A 24,564-nucleotide genomic window follows, 5' to 3' on the forward strand; every position below is an offset into this window, starting at 1 on the left:
AATAGCCAGGACCGGTTTGGCTCAGTGGATAGAGCGTCGGCTTGGGGACTGAAAGGTCCTGGGTTCTATTCCGGTCAAGGGCATGTACCTTGGTTGCGGCCATATCCCCAGTGGGGGGTGTGCAAGAGGCAGCTGATCGATGACTCTCTCTCATCGATGTTTCTAATTCTATCTCTCTCCCTTCCTCTCTGTATAAAATCAATAAAATATATTAAAAAAAGAAAAAAAAAGAAAAATCCAACCAATAAAAGCACAGGATTCAGACTGACCCCCGGGGAGGGCTGGCAGCTGATTCACCACCAACGGGTTGAGTCAGTGCTGCCTGGAAGACGGTCCTGGGGCCGCTGGGCTGGCGAACAGGCAGCTAGTTGGGGAGAGTGGCCCCGGAAGGAGGCATGGAGACCCCCCACTCTCCCCATACCTCGTCCCACGCACCTCTTCCTTCTGGCTGAGTTACAGCCTTCTAAATAAGCTGGTAACCTAGTGAACAAAAAAAGCATTTGGAATTAGATTATGGGGGCAAACAAAAACTTGCTAAAATTGCTGCCTCTGGGAGGGTGTAAAGGGGAGGATTGCCATTTCAGTAGCAAGCTTTAGAACTCTGCCCTTTAAAGAGCATATAAATGTCTTCCGAAGCAATAAAAAAGAATATTTAGGAACCGGATTCTACATTAACTATTTATAGCACAACTTCAGGCTCCAGAAAGGGTCTGGGAGTCAGTGTTCCCGCCCACCACAACGCCAACTGCGATCCCAGCTTCTCAGGGTCGGCCCCGAGCCCTGGCCCAATGCACACATGATGCGCACACAAATGCCCCAAGGTAGGCATCATGGGAGTATCATACCAGCGACCACCCTTGTCTGCTGACTCACCCCCGCCTGTCTCCCCTGAAGGGGCCCTCCCTGCCCCCAGCACGGAAAGGGTTTGAAAAATGAGTATCTTCGACAGCCTGGGAATTTAAGGCAAATGAACACGGACACACCAGGAGGTCGTTCCCCAAGCTCTCAAGAACTCAAGTATCACCAGTCATATGATTCAAGGATTTATTAAGTCATACATGCAAAACATACTGCTAACTGCATTAGCAAAAGATCAATGTAAAAACACTCCACAAGTCTGCAAATGTCAATTTAAAAAGTGTTGTTCTAGTGGCTGGAAGGTCCGATTGTGTTCTTGCCAGTGGGTGAGCTGCACAGAACGTCGTTAGCACAAGCACAGGTCACAGCTTCCCACCCGAAGGAACGTGGTTAGGCAGAGCGACAGGAAGCGTGGCCACGGGAAGGCGAGGGCCAGCGGGCCAAGGAACAGAGCTGGGATCTGGCAAGACGGTGTTAAGAAGGCTCGTAGTTTGGGAATATCTAAAATACTTAAAAAACTGGAGAGATGCAACACGGGATTTTTACATCTAGTTACTAGAAAACTAAGGAAAGCACTTATTAGCTTTGAATGAAAGAACGTGAAAACAGGAATGCACTTTACTAATCTACAAAAAAACTAATGCATTATCAAGAAAGATTTATACAAGGAGGCATATTGCTCGTTGAGAAGGGGATCTATAAGAAAAGCACTAAGTTAGCAACTATGGGAATGATCAGTTCCAAGATGAATTAAATGCCCAATTGTGGGAGGGGTTACAGGTTTAAGAAAAAGGAAAATCTTAAGAAAACACTCACTGATTAATACCAACTTTCACCATCGACTGCACCTGACGAAGCTAGCTTTTCACATCTTACCCGTGACACTTTCGTTCCGTTTGCTACGCGTACAATGTAGTGTGAATTAACCTCCATTCACGTTTTGTCAAACACTGCCTTCACCCTCTGATCACATCAGCTGTCCCCCACACCCATCCCGTGTGCCCGCGAGAGCACAACACTTCGCCAGAGGAACACGCGAGGGAGGGTCTGGCCGGGATCTCGGGGAAAGCTAGCACACGAACTGTTTAAACTCTACAAAGTAAAGACCAATCCACAGAGCTGAGCCGATTACAGTACAATGTCAGGTAAGGAACGCGGGCTGATAAATTATGAATGGCAACGTTTCGTAAGAAGGCTGCTGTGAAACTCGTTAGTAAGTGTCTGCCTTCCTAAGGTCAGAGGCCGGTCTTCTGCGAGACACAGGCCTGGAACAGGTTAGTGCTCAGTGTTCTTAGCACAACAATGCGACTCAGTTCACAGGGGTTTTGGCAACTCTCTATCTGAGCGAGAGGAGGGGCTTTTGAAAAATAAGGCTTTAAGAAAGCTTGTCATTTTAGGGCTAAATTTTAATAGAATGTGAAAGTTTGAATCCTTACACTTATTTGTTTAAATAAAACCTAAAAATTACTGATTGGTTCAAAATGGTTTTATGGAAAAGCTAATTGGTAACAAAAACTTGGCATTGAGTGCGAAGGCTCCGTCGTTTGAGCAAAGCACAGAGGTTCGCGGGGCGGGGCGGGGGAGGCGGGGCGGGCCGGGGTCCCGTTCACACGAGCAGGCACTTCCTCTTCCTCTTCTTGACGGGCGGCGGGCACAGCACGGCCCGGATGGCTTCGTCGAACACGGTCTTGAGGCCCCGCTGGGTGAGCGCCGAGCACTCCAGGTATTTCACAGCACCTGCCGGCAGACAGCTCTCAGCACCGCCCCCCACGACGGGACCCAGCACAGCAGCCCCCAGCCCCACCGGTTCCCCAAAAGCAAGCCGGACCCCGAGCTGGAGGAACGCGCTCTAAGGAAAACGGAAGCCAGTGCAAAGCAAACGCGAAGAGGCGGGCGCTCATACCGATCTCCTTGGCCATGGCTAAGCCCTGCGGGTAGGTGATGGGCGTCAGCTTCTTCTCCTTCAGCTTCTCAATCGTGTCTTTGTCATCCCGAAGGTCCAGCTTGGTCCCCACCAGGATGATGGGAGTGTTGGGACAGTGGTGTCGAACCTCAGGGTACCACTGGGTGCCAAGAAAGGAAGAGTCAGGACCTCTCCGCTGTGGCTTCCTTCACTAAGTACATCCTCAGCTGCCAAGATGGCAACTGCCCTCAGCACTGTGCCCACAGCCTCCGCACAGGAGCGGCACCTGCTCTCCAGCCGCCCACCCGCCCCCCTCACTCCCTTCGAGGACCACGGGCAGCCCGGACCCCGGGGCTCCCTTGTCAAACCCCACAGCAAGCAGGCAGACCCGTGGCCTACAGGGCGGGCTGCTGTCACAGAGAGAGAGGCGGGAAAAGACAGGATGGTCCCCCCTAAACCACGTTGTTCTCAGTAAAACGAGCGAAGTTCTTAGATCAGCTCAGAAAAGACTCCATACAGTCTACGGCCATACCACCCTGAACGCGCCCGATCTGTCCGATCTCGGAAGCTAAGCAGGGCCGGGCCTGGTTAGTACTTGGATGGGAGAAAAACACTCCAAACAGGGGTGGGCAAAAGTACGTTGGCAGATGTAATAATGCAATAATTAATAACACAGTGTTTAGTGCACTCACAACTGTCAACCTACATTTGCCCACCCTGTTTACTCGGGAAAGAGAATAAAGGTCTGAACCAGGACTCAGCTCGCCGCCATCCCCACTGAGCCTGGAGGAAGGGCTGGCTAGGGTCCTTCTGGCGGGGTCTGAGGTGCGGGTGGGGCGGCCTGAGCTCCCTCCTTGGAGGGTGCACTGGGCACTGAGTCAGCCACTCAGAACCCCGATGTGATAGAATCCCTAAACCCAACTTAAGGAACAGAAAGTGTCAATCAGTGAATGCTATTTTATTATAGTTCCTTCCTGAATGACATTATGTAACAAAATAGGTTTTCTAAAGACAAAAAAACAAACAAAAAAACAACCCCCTTACCTTTGCACGAACGTTCTCAAAGGACGCAGGACTCACGAGCGAGAAGCAAATTAAGAAGACGTCCTGGAAGGGAACACAGGGCGTAAGGAGAGGCCCTCGCGGTGCCCAACGCACTCCGCTCTCTCAATGCTGCTGGGACCGGCGTCGGACCGGGCCCGCACTGCACCCGCAGCTGGTGCGGGAGCCACTCCCCGGACCCTCCTTGGCTCCCCTCAGGCCCCTGAGCACCCCGTCCCGGGGCGCGGGGCGCGGGGGGAGCATGCTGCCAGCCCCTGAGGGCTGTGGAGGCATCACCACCCCAACTCCCCCCGAGCCTGACGGGACCCGCGCCCGGAACACCTCCGCAGGCAGAACCGCCAGCTTCTCAGACGGCACCGAGAACGGCGTGCTGCCCGGGAGCTCGGCGCTGCCTGGAGGTGCAAACCCCTCAGCCGCCGCGGGCTCACACCTGCCGGCTGGGCGCCCGCGGGGAGGCCGGGCGGCGTTAGCGCTGCCAGAACCCTGCGCCTGGAAAAACGTGGGCTCCCGACGTCTGGGCGTCTCCCATGCTGCATGTGTAAAAAGACTAAATACTTTCTCGAGTTAAAAATACCGAGTTTCTAGAAGGCTAACTTTACAAAACATCCTCCTGGAAGAGCCAACTGCGTTACTTGGTGAAACGCCCAATTCCCAAGCTAACCCTTCGGTCACCCCGCTGCTCTCTGCGCCGGAGGGGAAAGGACCCCACAAACAGCTTTGTGAACAGCATTGCTGACGCTGCACATGCACCAGCTTGTCCGGGAGCCACCTCAGCGGAGGAGCCGTGGCCAAGCAGAGGGTAGCTCAGCGCCCGCACAGCCGCCCCAGCAGGCCCCGCCCCAGCAGAGGCCTGGCAGCCGGTTCCTGGCGGAGCCCTGTCTCCATCTCCACCACCTGGGGAGCCCCTCACTGGGGGAGGAACTGCTTTCATTCAGGCTGGCGGTCACCGGTCACCCCTGCTCAGAGCAGGCTCAGCAAGCAGGCCCCGGAGACGGAGGCTGAAGAGGGGTCCTAGGACACTAAGAGACGAGGAGAGAAGCTGACACGGAAGTGACTCAAGGTTTACATACGGCAATCGGCTTGTCTGTGCCCCTGGAGGTCCTATCCTTACCGACCTAGTAATGCACGAGAACTGGTTTGAGTTTGGTGAACACAGAGGAAATGATCACAATCAACACAGCCCGCTCCTTACTCCTCACCAGAATGGTCTCCCCGCCCAAGGCTTTGCTCCGGCAGCAGCCAGTGTCTAACTCAGCGGCCCCGCCTTTCGGACCTCGCGGAGCGCCGGGACCCCGGCTGGCGACCGCTGGTCTAACCGTTAACCAGCCTGGGGGAGGGGTGGTGAAGCCAGAGGCAGACAGACCGGGGGAGACGGGCACTCCTCCCCACGGCAGCACACCCGGCCACACGCCCAGGAAAGGAAGCAGGTGCTCAGCAGGGAAGGGTCCGAGCGTGTCCCCGCACTGGCCCAGCAGCGCAGCCGCCTTCCCCGAGCTCCGTCCCGCCAGCAGACGGCTGAGGCCGCGGTCCCCGGAGGGCGCCGTCTGTGGACAGGCTGGGGGACAGGCTCTCCGAAGAGGCACAGAGACCATCCCCTGGCCCTCCCCCAGGTGGCAGCATTCGGTGTTGGTTACAAAGCCTCCCATTCTCTCCTCTGTCCCAGCAGAAGCGGAGGCCGGCTCCCCGCGGCACAGCGGGCGGCTCCGGGCGCACGGACAGGACTATTCTCATTCTCTCCTTCCAGCGCCTCTCACTGCCATGAAGAGGCCGTTACAGCTTCCGAGTCCGGCTGCGATCCGTGCTGCTGGGGACCCTGAGTGACGCCGATCTCAGGGACACAGCGCCCCCGAGGGGCTGGCACAGAAACGCCCTTCTAGATGCCTCCACCACACCCAGCGCACCTGTCCGCTCTAAGAGCATCTTTTGTGACGAAGAAAGAGCTTCCCGACCTACGTTCATGTCACACACCTGCCTCCCGGCCTGACTGGCTTCTCGGACCCTTCCTCCTGCTCCGAGGCGTCTCCCTGCACTGGCTGTTCAGACCTCTCTCTGCTCTCCACCCGCTGCCCACTGCCCGGTGCCCCTGCCCATCCCTGTGACAGCCCGTCCTGGGACATGCAGCTCCGCACACGGCCACCGGAGGGCAGCACACGACACTCCCTCCTCCCAGGCACTGCGTGTCCTGCAGCCTCTTTACTCCACCTGCGAGGTAGGTCCCAGTCACAGGCCACCTTCCCTCCGGCCACGTGCCTGCAGCTTGGGCGTTTCCGACCACTGCTCCGTGCTGCCAGCCTGTCCTCCGGTCAGCGTCACAGCGGCTGTCCTCTGCCCGCCCGCCGCTCAGGTCCCATCCACAGAGGCGGCGGCAGCTCTGGGTGGCTGCTCACGGCCCTCAGCACTGCCCGCTCCTTCCTTCACTGTCTCCTCCCAATGCTCTCTCCCGGGGTGCTCCTTTCGGCTGCGAGTGTTCCTCTAACACAGGCATCTGGGCACCGGCAAACACCGGGCACAGCCGCCCAGAGGGCAGGCCTGAGTGCACAAAGCCACCTCCCAGACCACCGCCACGGCCAGTGTGCCACGCTGACTTGAAACAACGTACAGCAGATGGAGATCCCTCACTCCCCAACGTGTCTGAGCACCAGCACAGGAGGTCACTGCCAACTGCAAAGCCGAGGAGCGGGACCGCCAGCCCCAGCCCTGGCCACTCCACCCTCACCTCCTAGGCAGCCTCCCCAGGCCCACAGACCCACCCTCACCTCCCAGGCAGCCCCCCCAGGCCCACAGACCCACCCTCACCTCCCAGGCAGCCCCCCCAGGCCCACAGACCCACCCTCACCTCCCAGGCAGCCCCCCCAGGCCCACAGACCCACCCTCACCTCCCAGGCAGCCCCCCCAGGCCCACAGACCCACCCTCACCTCCCAGGCAGCCCCCCCAGGCCCACAGACCCACCCTCACCTCCCAGGCAGCCCCCCCAGGCCCACAGACCCACCCTCACCTCCCAGGCAGCCCCCCCAGGCCCACAGACCCACCCTCACCTCCCAGGCAGCCTCCCCAGGCCCACAGACCCACCCTCACCTCCCAGGCAGCCCCCCCAGGCCCACAGACCCACCCTCTTCCCGCAGCGCCGCCCGAGCAGCCGCTGAGCCCGGGCCCAGCTCAGCCCCTCGCCGAGGCGTGCGGGCCCTCGGGACCGAGTGCCAGCCCGTTCCCACCGCCGTGCCCAGCCTGGCCGGAGGACGCCGATGTGCCCCGCCACCGGCCACGCTGAGCCGTGTGAATCCACAGCCGGCTCCACGCCACGGCCGGCCTTGTAGCTCACGCGGCAGCAATCCAGCCGGTCTTCCAAACCCTCTGCAAGTCAGGGCACATACAGACCGCCATCCCGCGCCACGCCTGGTGACCCACAGGGCCGGGCCCTCCTGACAAGCCACCCCTTCCCGCTCGCACACTCAGCACCGCACGGGCAGGCGGGCACACGCAGCACAGCGCGGACACAGGTGCCGCCGGCCTGAGGCCTGGGCTCACCCTCCGTGCTGAGCACCAGGCGGAGTGAGTGTGCAGAAGCTACACACATTCTGAGATAACTACCGAAGGGAGAAAACCCCGAGGATCACTTAATTTAGAAAATAAACACGTGGTGGACAGGTTACACTGAAAACGGTGACTGCGTGCTCACGCCTCTGGAGGATGAGGGAGGAACACAGGGAACGGCGTCTCTTCTCAGGCCCCGCAGTAAGTGTCCCCGGGGCCCTGCCCGGGTCTGGGCACCGGCCGGAGGAGCACCAGGGGGTGTGCACCCTGGAGCCGCCAGCTGGCGCCTGGGCTCCAGAGCCAATGGGAACCGCAGGGCAGCGCGGTGCAGAGGAAGGCGGACCGCCCTCTGCCCCTAGGTGCCATCCTTCCTCACTCCTTCCTCACCCGCACGGGGTCCCAGCTGCGTGCCTGCCCGCGGGCTGGTGCTCTCCCGCTGCTCCTCAGTGACACAGGGCGCCACGGCACCTGTGTGTGAGCCACTGAGGGCAGAGTCACACCTGCCCCTTTGCTGTTCAAGCACCTGCGAGGACAGTTCTCCCCTCCGAGGGAATGAGACGGAGAAGGCTCAGGTCCCAGCCCTCCCCCAAGGCAACACCCCCTCGGCTGTCAGCCAGCTCACTGCCCGATCCAATCGGGCCAATCGGGCCAATCGACGCTATCTGTGTGCTCTAGCACACCAAGCGGAAACCTGGCCAAGTCACCTCTGACACACCGAGTGCCGCGGAGAACAGGCCGCACCCTGCCTGAGTCACAGGCGGTGGAGGACTCCCCCCAGATGCAGCCAAGGCCAGGAGACTTCTAACTCAGGATGCCTGCAAACCCATTTAAAATCTAGTCATCAAGCACCCGCTGGTATAGAACAGATTCCTAAACATATTGAGAAACCCAAACCACTTGGTGATTTGGCTGGTTTTTAATACTTTGTTAATTTTTAGTTGTAGATAAACTAAAACATGATACGATTCAAACCTCCCATTTTATAGTTTTGCTCTATTACCAGGATCTAGCAAAATCTACAGCTCAAAGAAACAGCAGCTGGCATTCCTCCAGCAGAGACCCAGAGGCAACCCGTGACTGCTGCCTGGAAAAGCAGTTTTCAGAATTAAAACTATCACTACCAACAGGAAGTTCATTTAAAAACAAAAACAAGACGGGGTGGACTAGAACTCGTTAGTTCTTTTCCCCCACACCAACCGCCACGGAAAGTGATGGGTAAACCAAGCGGAGGGTCAACCAAAGGGTCAAAGCCCACCTCCTCCAGCTGTCTCCGGACCTGACCCTTAACCCCTCTGGCATCCGGCTGGCAGGGAGGAGGCCCTGAGCGGAGGCACCAGACCTGCCTGGGAATGAGGGATGCCCAACAGCCGCTGTGCAGGAGCGGGCTGGTGTGCTGGGCCTGCTCCGTATGCTTCACGCTACCCACTAAGCTACCCCTACAGGAGAGAGGGAAAGACAACTGCCAAGGTAACCAGTCACAGGGAGAGCAGACTTTGAACCCAAGGAATCTGTTCAACTGTCTCCACACCGTGTTTGTCAGTCAACGACTAAGCCTCCAAAATTGTTTTAAATGCACTTTTAAACTGAAGAACAAAATGTAACAGGAAAAGCACATGATGCATATTTAAATACAAGTGGCTCTCTTCCTCCCCCTCCTCTCCCTCTAAAACTCAAACCAAAATCTTAAAAAAGAATCACTCGTGGTCCTTACTGTCTGCGGGTAGGAGAGGGGCCGCAATCTGTCGTAATCTTCTTGCCCAGCGGTATCCCACAGGCCCAGGTTCACCGGCTTCCCATCCACCATGACATTGGCAGAATAGTTGTCAAAGCTGTAAAATATGGAGAAAAAATGGTTAGCCTTGGAGCATAAGGCCCAGGTCCAGCACCTGAGCCGCTGTCCCAGCTGGGGCCCAGAGGAAGCGGTGCTGAGAAGGCCGGCAGGGGTGGGGGTGGGGGTGAGGGCAAGGGCTGGAGGCCGCCAGGCCAGCAGATGCCCCTCCTGCAGGCTCAGGAGACCCCTGTGAGCTATGACGTGGAGGGAGAATGCACAGCTGGGAAAATGCCTGGAAAAAAGCAACACTGCTACCGTAATGGAAGTCAGTTATGTCAGCAATAAAAAGCTTCACCTTTGCTGAAGAGACGCTAACTGAGGCTTTCCTCCCGGGAAGAAACAGACTGTAAACCTGGTCCCTCTCAAATCCCGCTGCTGAGCTTTCACAGCCGGCACCGGCGGGCTGGCCTCCGGGACCCCCGAGGGCTGGGCGGAGTGGAGGCTTGATCACCCACAACCAGCGTGGAGGGTTCTGAGCCCCGTCGCATAGCGTTTTCAAAGTGAATGTTTGGGATTACACACGTTAAACCACTTTGAATGTACGGGATTACACGTATGTTAAACTACTCTGAAGTTGCTACATAAAAACTGGTTGACTATAGGAGGAAGGCCATAGAAGCCTACAGGCTAATAGGGGAAAATAAGGTTGACAAAAATTGCAAGTATCATAGAGTAAGTAGTTCATTAAATAAAAAACCGGGCATTGTAATTCAAACCAGGGCAGGTACCAAATACAATAGAAACCAAAGAACTCCAGGATTCATTTTTACATCCTCTGAAGACTAAAACTTTAGGCCTTACTACACTGGGCAGCAGAGTCAAAGTCTAAAGTGCTATGTGATTTGTAAAGTTTCGTGACCAAACTAGTTTCATTGGAGGCCTGATGTGCAGTAATTCTGCCTCATGCGAAAAGGACAGATTATTCACTGAGTGGTGACCCCCCCACCTCCGATCTGGGAAAGAATCAGGGCCTGTCTCACACAAAATAAAACTCAGGGAGGGTGCCATCCCAGCATGCCACGGTTGCTTGTTCCATCTCTAGTCAGGTCACACAAGAGAAGCAACAAATGAATGAATAAGTAAGTGGAACAACAGATTGTGTGTGTGTGTGTGTGTGTGTGTGTGTGTGTGTGTTCTGCTTCCTCTAAAAATCAATCAATCAATAAGCATTAAAAATACACCCTAAAAAAATTAAAGATAAAAACTTTAACCACAAAAATCCTAGAAAAATTACTAGAGAATATCTTCACATCACTCCTAAGTGACATCGTAACAAAGTTCAAAGACAAATGAAGAGACAGGAATTAATATTTCTTATATGCAGAGTTCCACTGCTAAGAAAAAAATTTCAGTAGAAATATAAGCAAAAATTTCAACGGGCAATTCACAGAAGACTACGAATGGACAGTAAACATTCAAAAGATTTTAACTTCATCGACGATCACAAATGCAAATGGTAAGGTAACTTTTTGAATTCATGAGGACCACAACATGTACTAAGGGGCTGTTTCCATCACAGCTGGTCAAAGTGATAGCCTTTTAGACGACAAATGGGTAGTATCTATGAAAATTTAAAATTTGGAACAATTCCACATGCAACGATGTTTAACACAGCACTGTGTGTGATGCCAAGAAAATGACCAGGGCTCATCAGCTATAGTCGTTCAAAGTCCTAACAGCTGTTAACGACTTAGCTCTATCTACATGTGTGGATAAGGACAGTCCCTACCATAAGTTCCGGGACAGTGTGATTCCACTGATCCTAATATATAAAAAACCAGGGTCCATAATGACTGAATGCTCAACCGACGGGAAGCCAGTCCTGCAGTCTTACTGCCGAGGGGGCTGCAGATCAGGTGCAGAGAGGCCTGGACAGAGAAGCAGCGTCTGATCCATAGTCTTCGTGGCAGCTGTTGATCAGCCCACTTCTCTGATCAGGCCCGGAGATGCTGACTGGCATAGAAGCCAACCAATCAGAACCAAATCTGGGTGAAGTGTGATGAGCCAATGGCTGCCTAGGAGATGGAGCTTTTGATGCTGAGTGTCATAGAAACCAACCAATTAGAACCTAATCTGGGTAAACTGCAAAGGCAGAACCTAAGGTGGGGGCTGAGGAGGGGTTTTAAGGGCAACAAATGTTTGGTGTAAGGTGTAAGAAAGCGGTTCAATTTTGTAATGATCGGTTTGGCAGCATAATGCATATGGTTGGCAACATGGGATTACTGGTATGTATTTTTGTCTGCCAAAAGCATCTCCTCCGGCTATAAAAGGCTTTTCCTCCCCATTTAAGCAATCCTATCCTATACTAATAAAAGGGCAATATGCTAATTAGACCCGGTCGAATGGCCATCTTCCAGACGTCCGACTTCCTTCCAAACAAAGCCATGGCGGTGGGGGGCTGAGAAGAGGCAGTTGGGGACAACCAGGCTGGCAGGGGAAGGCAGTTGAGGGTGAGATCAGGTCGGCAGGGGAGGGCCATTGGGGGTGAGATCAGACCAGCAGGGGCAGGTGGGGGTGAGATCAGGTTGGCAAGGGAGAGCAGTTAGGGGCAATCAGGCAGGCAGAGGGGTTAGGGGCAATCAGGCAGAGGCAGGGGCAATCAGGCAGGCAAGTGGTTAGGAGTCAATGGTCCCAGATTGCAAGAGGGATGCCCCCCAAGGGGTCCTTGACTGGAGAAGGTGCAGGCTGGGCCGAGAGAAACCCCTCCCCTCAGACCTCCCCCCCCCACCCCGTGTATGAATTTCATGCACCAAGCCACTAGCATTAAAATATGCAACAACAGACACTCAGGGAGCACTAAGTGTGAGCACTGTGCTTGAGGAGGTGGACTTGAAGTGTTTCCTCTCCACCAGGAGGGAAGCCGGGAAAACAGAGTTCAGCGTGACCACAGGGTGGAGCTGCGAGGCCGGGCAGGCTACACGGGGCTCCCGAGCAACCCCATCATTAGAAAGGCACTCTCCCATCTCCACCGCTGCTGCCAACAGGGACTGAGCAGCTCACTCCCACACACACCCTGGCTTCAACTCCAAAGCCCCGTAACTCAACAGTGACATAGTGCAGTGAAGAACTTGCTAGAAAAGACCAATTACAACGGAACGGAGGAGGCCATGTTCCAATTCCCGTAGCCTGCACAGAGCCCAGAGAGCCAAATGCACCTGAAACATACATCAGACTGCACTTCAGTGAGTTTAAATTCCTGGTATTTCCTAAACGTCTAAAAATCAATTAGAAAATCTGTGTTTCATCACTGGGTGGAAACTACGTTATATTAGGTATTTTTTTTAAAAGCCCAAATACCTAGACTTTGGGGAATGTTTGAAAGGAAAAGCAATCATATCTGTTCGTGTAAGTAGTAAAACAAAGGTCAAAGGCATCGTCTGAAAACATCACAGATGAGTTAATTCCCAGTAACTTCAGATACTCACACGGTGGGGATGTATTCTCCAGGAAATGCATTGGTGGTATAACTGATCAGTAGGCAAGTTTTACCTACAGCTCTAGGGAGAGAGAGAAAAAAAGGTATGAGTTGCTTGATTAACATGAATGTAATCCTAGTTTTCATTATTCTATTAAAATAATTTATAGAAAAATCAAGGAGTATACATCAGTACTTAGCATTAAAGAAAACTTTCTATAACCTTTTATTTAACATTACATGTATAATTTTATCGTGAAATCTAAAGGAACTAGAATTTTCCAGAAAGGCAGGCAGGAGCTGTCGCACTCTGGCTGGGTACGCGGCATCAGCACTCCGTCAGGAGACGCTCTTCAGTAAGGCTCAAGAGAAACACTATTTTAAATGGGAATCCTTCCTGCGGCCATCTGTAGAATCTTTCATCCAAGAACCTTGCATCCTAAACTGAAGTTACTCTGATGAAACTAATATGCGAACACAGCTTTCCTCTGCCGTCTTACGTGTTGCTAAGTAATAGCCTGTGCTGCTGAGTGGCAGCTCAAATCCCATCGCCGCCTAAAGCCGCCCCTGGCAATCAGTGACGAAGAGTGCTTAGTCACCACCGCCCAGAACTGTTCCCACTCGCACCCATCTGCATTCACTGGCCACCTGCCCCCGTCCTCACGGATCACCAGCTTTTAGAGCAGCTCGCACAGTGCAAGCCCAGGTCAGTGAGTAGCTCAGGGGGGGAGTAACTTCCCAGAGAAGGCGAGACTGCAGAACTGCTCCACAGCAGGGAGGCCTCTAGCTGGTAGCGGACACAGAGCACCATCAGGCACAGTCTGCGATTGGAAGTCTCAATCATTAAAATTTTTTTTCTAGAGAACATGACCTAAAATGTAAGTTACTGCACCATCACCCACAACGGTGCGTTCCTAGGATGACTCCAGGGCTCCGAGCCCGGGGCCCTGGCCTAACCGTTTAGCCGACGCCCACCTCCCTGCCGCTCAGCAGGCTTTCCAAGCTCTGAGGACACACCGCACTCTGAGCTGTAAGGCTGCTGTCCAACCTCGGCTGCTGTAAATCAGGAATCACATTGAAGCTGGTGCTTTTGTTTTCCCTGCACTCAGTTTAAGGCAAAAAGCCTCTCAGCGGGCCGGTCCCAGGCCGGCCAGTCCTGCCAGTACTTGTTCCGCTTGGAGCATTACGTAGGGCTTAGCAGAAGTCGGGGCTCCCCACCCTACAGCCCGCACAGAGTCAAACATCATATCATCGGAGGCAGCTTCCATTCCCGAAGGCTCTCTCACCGCGATGACTCACTGCCATACGTTTTGTTAAAAGCTTAGCAAGTCAGAATAGACTGTGCGAGCAGGAGCCTAAGACTTGCAGTCATTACCCTGGACTTGAGACCCACCATGGCCAGCTCTATCCTTACCGGCTGGAGTTTTGGGGTAAGTTTCAACTTCCTTGTGCCTCCAGTTTTCTCAACTGTAATATGGATGCGAAACTGCCGACTCCACCACAAAACTATTGTGAGCGTTACTTAGCTCAATTTGAACCTACACCAACAAACTGTGTGCTGTGCCAGGAAGTATACTGCAACAAATAAGACCTCATGGGTTTATGCAGTTAATTAAAAAACAACACTTTTTGTCAATAGTAACTTGTCCTGTGCATTGACTTGATCAATAGGCATGACAAAAAATTATAGGTGCTTTCACAGTGTTTTCAAAGATGCTCTGGAAACATACAGCGAGAGCGAAGCTGGTCTGGGGCAGTTCCAGGAGGCTGCCGTGTACGCTGAGACTTGGGGGAAGGAGGCACACGACAGGAGGACTGTTCTAGACAAAAGCAACAGCATATGGGAGGCGCGGGGCTAAAAGCCCGGAATAATTCAGGACACAGGAACCAGAAGTAAGTGGTAGAGGAGAATTGGAAGATGATCTCTTCTTGCTAGGAACATGGACTCGATCCTACTGGGGAAGTCACAGATGCCTTCAGTTGCCGTCACAGATGCCATCAGATTTGCATTTTTAGAAGACTGCGCGCTGCCTGGAGAGAAGACTGAGGAGCTGGCCCTGGAGCAGGAAGAGGAGGACGGAGCAGCAGCGGCGCCATCCCAGTCACTCCCCTGGAGGGGCTGCCAGGGCGGAGAGGGGGCATTGCAAGAGCTGCCGAGACTGAGGCCGGACAGGCGCGGCCTGGGTGTGGCAGCTGAGGAGGAGAGCGGAGTCTAAGGCTATGATAAATGGACCTCTTTTCAAAATGACAAATGTGCAAAAATGTTCACAGTTATTGTCGCTTAATGTCCAGGATAAGCAGCTCTGAGGATTTTAACGTTCGCTTTGCCCATGTGGCTCAGTTGGTTGAGTGTCGTCCTGTACACGGAAAGGTTGCAGGTTCAATTCCCAGTCAGGGCACATGCCTGGGTTTCGGGCTCAATCCCCAGTAGGGAGCGTGTAGGAGGCAGACAATCAATGTCTCTCCCTCTCCTGTAAGTTTTCTCTCTTTACCGCCACCAGCAAGGCTAGAGAGCAGATGAGTTCCTGAGTAGGGGCGGCTGGGAACTGAGAAACAGAGATACAGAGACAGTAGGGAAACTGGGACCGGGTGGGACTGCCCTCTGATGGAGGGGCAGTGACCCGGAGCTGGTGCAACGCGTTTATCATACACAGCGTGATTCCAGGAAGTTTTACTACAGTTTAAGACAAAGGAAATTATGTGAAATCCTGGTTAAAGATCAAGCTACAATTCTTCATCCTTGTGGCTCCTTTGTATTGTCACTCCTGGCTGAGCATGGATAATTCGGTTGGTTCCTTGCGCCTGGGTGAACTTAGATAATGAAACCCACCCCCTGGCACCTGAGCTAAGGTCAGGCTGACAACATACCTGCCTCTGGCACGGTACGATTCCCGGGACATGGCTCTGCCGATGCCACTGGTCTCAGCCAACAATTAGCTCACTGCCTTCCCAGGCGCTCTCTACACTCTCCCTTCCTCGCTTAAAATAAATAAAAAGTATATTCTAAAAAATTTTTTACTTCCCTGTTAAAATGTAGTAGCACTTCCTTTAAGATCCTGGCCTGAGCCTCTCTCTGTGTCTGAGGAACAGAGCCATTGCTGTCAGGATGGCCACCATGCTGTCAGCACCCTGAACTTCCTTTCCCTGAAACTGTCTTCAGCTGAGGCCTATCTTTTGAAAGATTGAACTAAAAAGGAATTCAGGGACATAACCTGATATTGACTGAAATTTTATTAGCAATCAGTTATTTGCTACAAATCTGCATTCTATAGGATAATTATAAAATTATAATTATATGTCCAACCTTTTATTTAAACATTTACTTAATTTTTAAAAGCAGATAGAAACAAAAAGGAAAGTTATTTACCTCCTATTAGTGTATTTATTCACTCCTCTTAAACATATCCACAAATAGAGGCCGGAAGCCAAAGTCAACACTGGCCCTGGGAGAATCCCAGCTCTCCCCACAGGAAGAGGAGCCGTGTTTGGTCATAGCCTGGACCGATGCTGCTGCAGAATCTCAGGAAGCTACTATTTGCTTTGGAATTTCCAATCTTATATATTAGCTGCTCGGTTCAACCTCTTTTAATCTTGGAAAGATTCAACTCTAGAAAATGAACGTGAGCACTTTTTCTTTAACCTACCTGTGCACCTGCCCCATCTAACGAAGTAACTAAGATTAAACCCAGTAACTTGTTCCTATTATGTTCATTTTTTCCATTAGAATTTTAAGGAAACTTTACTTTAAAATATTTTGGACAAATTCCATTAATTCCTGAAATCTATAAACCAAAACTTTCACAAGAGTATTTTTTCCCATTGATTGGGGATGAGGGTGTGAGAGAAACATGGATGTGAAAGCGACACATCAATTGATTGCCTCCAGAACTCATTCTGACCAAGGAAAGGGATGGAATCTACAACCACGGAATCGAACCCGAGACCCTTTCATGCACGGGCCGACGCTCCAACCACTGAGTACACTGGCCAGGGCCAAAACTTTTCTTTTAATGATCAATAATCTAGAAACATCAGCAATTTCTTCATGAAAAAAGAAGAAAAAAAAAGTAAAGAGCCCAGGAAGCCAAAAGAAAATTAAAGATCCCGAATTTCAGGCCTTGGCCTGCACGGGGAAACGGGAACGAGGACTCCAGCAGTGAGCCTGCAGCAAATGCAGAACCATGCACAGGATGTGTTCAGAAAACACATGAACAGTCATTTCATGCTACACAACACAGAACACTAGCAGAAATTCTCATGTTCTGCTACTAACAAGACAGCACATCCAACTTACAGAAAGCCACTAGTTATCACCATTTGAGGCTTCAAAAAACTCATGTCCTGTGTAGTTACTGGAACACTCAAAGCTGAAGAACTGCCTGTAACAGAGTTAAGTCTGAAGCAGCCTTTACACCGCCTTCCAGAACAACCAGGCCTAACCCTGGGGTAAGCTATTTGAGTCAGCTGAAGGTAAGAATCCAAACAAGAATGTTTTAAAAATACGTTTTTAGTGATTTTTAGAAAGAGAGAGAGAGAAACATCAATGAGAGATAAACATCAATCAGCTGCCTCCTGCATGCCCCCTACTAGGTATGGAGCCCGCAACCTGGGTATGTGCCCTGACTCAGAATAGAACCAGCGACCTCCTGGTGCATGGGACAATGCTCAACCCACTGAGCCACACCAGATAGGCTCAAAACAAGAATTTATATTTGTCTATCACCCTCAGTCTCCTTCAAAATCAACTTCTCTAGTGCAGCGTCTTTAAACATTCGCTCCAATAATGGGAAGACACGTGACAAAGCAAACAGAGTAAAATGTTGGTGACAGAACCCAAGTGGTGGTATCCATGTATACATTAGTTCATTGCACAATTCTTTCAGCTTTTCTCTATGTCTGGAATTGTTCATATTAAGATGTGACGACATGTTAACTGCCAATCGGGAATGGAACTATGACCTCTTGGTTCATAGGTTGATGCTCAATGTGGGGTGTGCAGGAGGCAATCTATCAATGATTCTCTCTCATCATAGATGTTTCTCTCTCTCTTTCCCTCTCCCCTCCTCTCTGAAATCAATAAAAATATGTTTAAAAACAAAAAACACTCAGTCACAAGCATCAGTATGGTGATTACCAGAGGAAAAAAGGGAGGGAGGTGAACCACAATGTAATATACAGATGATGTATTATAGAGTTGAACACCTATAATTTTATTAACCAATGTCGCCCCAATAAGTCCAGTTTAAAAAATTAGTTCACAAAAGAAAAAATTTTAATCATATACAACCTAACTATCCGATAGAATGACTGACTAAGTGATGGCTATATTAAAGGATGACACATTTTAAAAAAATATTTATTGAGGGATAGAGAGCTAGAAATATCAATGAGAGAGAAACATAGACCAGCTGCTCTCCGCACAACCCCCACTGGGGATGTGCCCGCAACCAATGTACATGCCCTTGACTGGAATCGAACCTGGGACCCTTCAGTTCACAGACCGACGCTCTATCCACTGAGCTAAACCGGCTTTGGCAGGATGACACATTTTTAAAAAAAGGCATTATATGTCACTTTACCAACCACGATCAGTCGCATACTAAGCCTGAATTTGGAAGTCAGTGAGGATTTCAAGCATCTTTACAAGTCAAAAACATGGCACCCTATGCCTCAAAACGAAGTATTAAGGACAATCCATGAGGCTTAAAAAGAAAAAGAGGATCCCATGGAAGGCATGACACATACATGAATTTTTCATGCTCGATTAAAACAATCCCTGGCAGCAATACCTAAAGCAGACAGTGGCTGCAGAGGCACCAGCCCCACCCGGACACTGAGTGCGGAGAGAGAGGCGGCTCCGGCCGCTCCTCTGGCCGCGAGGAAAACAGCCCGCAGCGCTGAGCGCTGGTCTGTGAGCGCCTGAGAGGCTGCCTCTCCGAAGCAAGGCTGAGCGGACATCTGAGGGCAGAGGCGCCCGATAACGAAGTGACAGACCCCGTGTCCAGGAAGGCCTGCCCTCAAATAAGAATTTTAGAGTCAATGCAATTAAAAATCACCATATAGGAAACAACCCGTTAGAAGAATATGGATTAATTCACCCAAGCTATAACATGGTCATGACACGGGACTTAGTGAATCCAAACCGACATCATGTCGACACGCACACCCCATTAAACACTGGAAATAAAAATAAAAACAAACAAAACCCACGGCTATGACTTAGCTTTTCACCAGAATTCCCAAGAACACGCCGAAAAGGAGGGAGCTTGAGCCGTGTGGAACCCGTTTGCCCTGATTGCCTGAGACTCCACACTGACTCCTCAGCTCCATGAGCCAGACCCACACTTAGGGCTTTACCCACTTGTGAATAAAAGACATTCCAACTTTATCACCAGGAACATGTGTCCTGTGGGGAAAGCAGGAAACACTGTGGGCATGGGAAGTTGGTATCTAAGTTTTGTACGGAAGGAAGGTCTGCCACATGCTGTCCGCTGAGCCATAATCAGCTTCAGGTTTTGGGAAGGTACCTTCCCTCCCGCTGTCTCTCAGCCCTCAGCATCCATGCCCAACGCAGAATTTAAAAACCTCAGACACCCAGGGCCGGGCACTGGGTCTCAGGCCACACATGGCTTCCGGAGCAGGCCTGGGGCATCGGGGCCGGCCTGGGGCATCGAAAACAGGGCTGGGTCAGCGGCCCTCATTCAGCACCCGGAGGCACTTAACACCCAGCACCGCGTTTAACCTCTACTTCCCCCAGCCCCGCCCTTGGGGGGGTGGTGAGTGACAGCTCCAGGGCTTCCTCCTCGGCGGCGGGCGGGACAAGGACCCGGACCCTGAACCAGGCATTCATTCCACAAGTCCTCCTGGGAGGAGCCAGCCGCCCTGTGAGTGACAGATACACGGAGCAACCTGCGCGCTGACCGCTTAGCTTTACACATTTTCAAATGGGAATGACACGCTGGGGCGCTATATTGACATCAGCAATTGGACTTTTTAAAAAAACTCAGAGAAACAGTGTCAAATGTCCACAACAATGACCGAGAGGCGCCGGGAACTCATCTAGCGGGGCCAGTGCCGAGGCCGAGGCGGGGAGCGTCATCCAGAGGAAGAGCGAGGCCAGAAGAGCTTCCTTCGACTTTGCCCGCGTCTGGAGGCGGCCCGGCCGCCCCCGGGGCTGGAGGGGACCGGGCTGGAGGGACCGGCCTGGAGGCAGCCCCGCTCGCTGCGGAGACGCCGCTCGCTCGGATCACACTGGGATTCTTGTCTCGATGGAGAAAAGGCTGCACAAGACGAGTCTTGTGTTCCCAGCCCGTGACCACAGCGATGAAAAGAAAAGCCCGGAGCCCAGGCCGGGTCTCTCCTGACGGGACCGCTCCACACTCAACACACACAAGCCCAGAACACACACAACCCCAGACACACACAATCCAGGACACACACAAACCCAGAACACACACACACAAGCCCAGAACACACACAATCCAGGACACACACAAACCCAGAACACAAACCCAGCACACACACACACAACCCCAGAACACACACAATCCAGAACACACACACACAAACCCAGAACACACGCAAACCCAGAACACACACAATCCAGAACACACACAAACCCAGCACACCCACAAACCCAGAACACACACACACAAACCCAGCACACACACAAACCCAGCACACACACAAACCCAAACAAACCGTTTATCACACCCGCTCCTCGCCGATCGGACCCGGAAAGTTTCCCCGCGGAGAGCAGGGCAGTCATTTCTCGCATCCTGAGGCGGCGGAAGCGGCGCCCGGTAAATCAGGGCAGGGCCCCACCAGCCCGGTTACTCCCGGGGGCGACCGCTGGCCGGTGACGGCGCCCCGGAGGCCCGGGTTCGGGGCAGCGGCCCCGGGGCCGTTTCAGGGGCGGCCACCGGCCCACGCCCCGGCCGCGGCCCGCGGGGCGGTGGGGGCGCCGGCGGCGGGGCGCCGGGCGGGCAGCGGCGCGGGGAAAGCGGAGGGCGGAGCCCGCTCTTCCCTCCGGCCGCCGGCCGCCATCCCTCCCCCACCGACGGGAGAGGACGGGCCGCAGCCAGGCCCGCGCCGCGGGGTCCCGGCAGGGGAGGCGGCCCGCGCCCCGAGGCCGGAGCCCAGGCCCCGCGCCGCCCCGCCCCGCCCCGGCCCCCGGCCCGGCCCCGGCCCACCCGCCGGCCAGCACTCACCCGTCGCCCACCACCACACACTTGATGGCCTGCATCTGGGCCGCTCGGGGGGCCGCGGCGGCGGCGGCCGGGCAGCGAGGAGGGAAGCGGCGGGCGCGGCGCGCGGCGGGCGGGCGGGCGCGCGGCTGCAGGCGGCGGGGCGCGGGGTGCCGGGGCCGCTGTCCACGCCGCCTCGCCCTCCTCCAACGCGAAGCCGAAGCCCAGCGGCGGCCACCACCCAAAGCTGAGGAAAACTGCAGAGAAACAGGAAATGGCCGCTCCACTCATATCCGGCCGTCCCTCCCCGCGCCGGCGCCGGCGCTCCCAGCGAGGGGCGGGGCGTTCCCGCCCGCGCGCTCCCGGGCTCCCGGCGGCTTCGGGCGCGCTCGGGGGCGTTCGGGGGCGCTCGGCCCGGCCGGGGACAATCGGGGGCATTCGGGGCTTTCGGCCCGGCCGAGGACAATCGGGGGCGTTCGGGGGCGCTCGGGCCCGGCCGAGGGCGCTCGGGGGTATTCGGGGGCTCGGGCCTGGCCGAGGACGCTCGGGGGCATTCGGGGGCGCTCGGACCCGGCCGAGGACAAGCGGGGGCATTCGGGGGCGCTCGGGCACTGCCAAGGGCGCTCGGGGGCATTCGGGGGCACTCGGGCCCGGCCGAGGACGCTCGGGCTCGCTCGGGAGCGCTCGGGCACGGCCGGGCGCCAGGGGCGGAGGGCGGGGCGCGCAGGCCGCCATCTTTGCGCGCTGAGGCCGCGGGGCTGCCCCGCCCCGGAAGGCCGGGATGGGGCCGGGAGATCGGTCTGTGTCCTGGAGCCACCCCTATGCGAGGCCTGCAGAAGGGCTTGGTTCTGCCCTACCTGTGTGTTAACAGTAACTTCAGTGATGACGACACCTTCTAGAAAATTTGGAACCCAAGACCACGAAGACCGTCCATCGCACCATTATAGGTTCATTCACCCAAAAGTGTGCTGAACGTGCCCCTTGCGTGTAGTTTTCGATGATTGCTAACGCGCTGAGCACCTCACTGTCCTCTGCTTCTGCTGCACAGAAACGTCACGTCCGCGGCCGCCCGTCTGGGACCAGCGCGGCTGCGGCCGTTTCCGGCGGGAAAGGAAGACCAGGCCCGGCCTGGAGTCTGAGCACGTGCAGGGCGCCCGCAGGGACAGGCCACGGGCCCGGGCAGCCCGGGAGGGGTCTGGCCCTTTTCCGGAAACAGTTTTTGGGAGGAAGATGAAGGTTGAGGAAGGACTGACCTGGGCCGGCAGGCGGCTCAGGGGTGTGAACCAGGAGGACGTGGTCGGTTCTGGTCAGGCCCCGGGGCAGTGCCAGGGTGTGGGCCGGATCCCGGTGCCGCGTGAGGACGCAGCCGGGCAATGATGCTCGCTCATCATGGTGTCTTTCTCTTTCTCTTCTCCTTTCCTCTCTGAAATCAATTTAAAAAAAATTTTAAGGAATTTGCACCGGGTAGGAGAGGTGCAGCATCCGTAGAAAGTGTTTGCTCTTTGGGATTGGCCAGTGGTCGGCAAACTCATTGGTCCACAGAGCCAACTATCAACAGTACAACGATTGAAATTTCTTTTGAGAACCAAATTTTTTAAGCTTAAACTATATGGGTAGGTACATTTTTATTAACTTAATTAGGGTACTTCTAAGCTGGCCTTTGCTAAAAACTCAAGGGGCCAAAGAGCCGCATGTAGCTCGAGAGCCACAGTTTGCCGACAACTGGGATGGACAGTAGGCGCCAGTCTAGAAAGTTCACATGGAAACAAAAGGGGGAGCTCCCAGGGTTGGATGGCATCTGGCTGTCCCCTCTTTGGGTAATGGTGGAAATAGCCACCTGCAGTCCGTCCACAGTGCCCACCGACACTCAAGAATGGGACCAGTCTAGTTAGCTGGTGCCGACTATCAACAGGCTGTCTGTCCCTTTCACTCAGCTCTCCATAATTTTTTTAAAATACGTTTTTATTGATTTCAAAGAGGAAGGGAAAGGGGGAGAAGAGAGAAAGAAACATCAATGATGAGAAAAAATTATTGACTGGTTGCCTCCGGCACGCCCCACCCTGGGAACCTGCTGGGAAATCCAATGGTGACCTCCTGGTTCATAGGTTAATGCTCAGTCACTGAGCCACACCCCAGCCAGGCCCTCCTTAACTTCATTCAGAACATCTCAGTAGGGGAGAATGTTTTTCTCTTGTCACTTTGTACCAGGTGCTCGAGATAATATGCTGTTAGCAGACTGTCCAAGTGCCAATAGTTTGGTCTGTTTTTTAAAATATATATTATTATTGATTTCAGAAAGGGAGAGGGAGAAATAGAAACATCAATGATGAGAGAGAATCGTTGATTGACTACCTCATGCACACCCCCTACTGGGGATCGATCGAGCCCATAACCAGGCATGTGCCCTTGACTGGAATCGAACCTGGGACCCTTCAGTCCCCAGTCCTATTGACTGAGCCAAACCAGGTAGGGCTGTAGTGGTTTTTGAAATCAGATATTTTCTCGACAAATTTTTAAAAATATATTTTATTGATTTTTTAGAGAGAGGAAGGGAGAGGGAGAGCGAGTTAGAAACATCAATGAGAGAGAAACATTGATCAGCTGCCTCCTGCACACCCTCCACTGGGGATGTGCCCACAACCAAGGTACATGCCCTTGACTGGAATCGAACCCGGGACCTTTCAGTCCGCAGACCGATGCTCTATCCACTGAGCCACGTCGGTGAGGGGCACAAGTTTTTTTAAGCTTTTTTGCCTTGTAATAATTTCACAATAAACATACTCCCAGGGCAGAGGACAGTAAAGATCTCCCTTGAGAAGGAGTTAAAATGTCAAGAGCCAATAAACATTTCCATTACATCTGCGACAAACCTAAACCACTAAGTTCAATTACCCTCATGTCCTTAGGACAGAAGCAAATAAAAGTGTGGGCCTCCGGTCAATAGTTTAATTCAAGTGCACAAACGTGATACTGCCTGCGCGTTCCGGCCAGAGAGTAAATGGACCAGATAGCGACCTGGTTGCCAGGATACCGGGCCACCGGTGAGTGGGGTACAAATATAGTGCTTACCACGAGGCAAAAAACTGTATCCAGGCTAATAAAAGTGCTTTCCCCTGCAGGATGAGCGTTGGAAGATGGGTCTGGATCGGTTTATGGTGGGTCTGGATGGAAGAAGAAGAATAGCATTTTCCACAGAGAACAAGTCCTGGAAGTTAGAGCCTTCAGATCTGACGCGGGTGAGCCAGGCAGGTGGGTTGCTCCGGGTTTAGATTCAGAGAGAACGGCCAGCTGGGTTACAGACTGCCTTGAGGATGGACTGTATTTGAACAGGACATGTATTGAGCCAGTATGTGGCACAGCCACATTCAGATCATTATTTCTCTAGATTGATAAAATGAACTACCATGATAAAAGTCTACCATGTAAGAAATTGGGTTGTTATCTATCTATATGTAATAGAGAAATATGCTAATTAACCAGGATGCCATAACGGGTCCACTGGACAGGAGGAGGTTGCATGCACAGTGTCAGAAGCCGGGTGGCAGGGTCCTCCGCACTGGCACTGGGGCAGGGCCTGATTATCAGCGGCCGTGGCTGCTTCAAGGGCCGGAGGGGGAGGCAGGGCGAGACTGGCAGTGCCACGGCTGCTGTGGGCACAGGGCGCAAGGCAGAGCCGGACCGGCAACTTGAGGGTGGGCACCGCCGCGAGATTTTGAATCTCGAGCTGGTCTCTTCGTTATAAAATAACAAAATTAATGTACGACCCACATGTGGAAA

General features: G+C 53.5%; 1 protein-coding gene across 1 annotated transcript; it reads right to left on the reverse strand.

Moving 5' to 3' along the window:
* Positions 1 to 1,030: 1,030 nt before the first annotated feature.
* On the reverse strand, positions 1,031 to 21,111 carry RAC1 (Rac family small GTPase 1). Its single transcript, XM_084886228.1, has 6 exons — positions 20,812 to 21,111; positions 12,612 to 12,683; positions 9,067 to 9,184; positions 3,806 to 3,868; positions 2,762 to 2,921; positions 1,031 to 2,595 (listed from the first exon to the last, which is right to left on the reverse strand). Exons 1-6 carry the CDS (start codon positions 20,844 to 20,846, stop codon positions 2,465 to 2,467), a joined length of 579 nt encoding a protein of 192 aa, XP_084742354.1. The 5' UTR covers positions 20,847 to 21,111; the 3' UTR covers positions 1,031 to 2,464.
* Positions 21,112 to 24,564: the final 3,453 nt, after the last annotated feature.

This window comes from Pipistrellus hanaki, assembly GCF_964339955.1.
Source record: "Pipistrellus hanaki genome assembly, chromosome: 5".
In the NCBI taxonomy this organism is placed as follows: domain Eukaryota; kingdom Metazoa; phylum Chordata; class Mammalia; order Chiroptera; family Vespertilionidae; genus Pipistrellus; species Pipistrellus hanaki.

Coding starts and splice junctions, on each gene's coding strand:
- RAC1 (XM_084886228.1), bottom strand. CDS start 20,846: ATGCAGGCCATCAAGTGTGTGGTGGTGGGCGACGG. Junction 9,185..12,611: donor GGAGAATACATCCCCACCGT/GTGAGTATCTGA, acceptor CATATTTTACAG/CTTTGACAACTATTCTGCCA. Junction 3,869..9,066: donor CCCTCTCCTACCCGCAGACA/GTAAGGACCACG, acceptor GTTCCCTTCCAG/GACGTCTTCTTAATTTGCTT.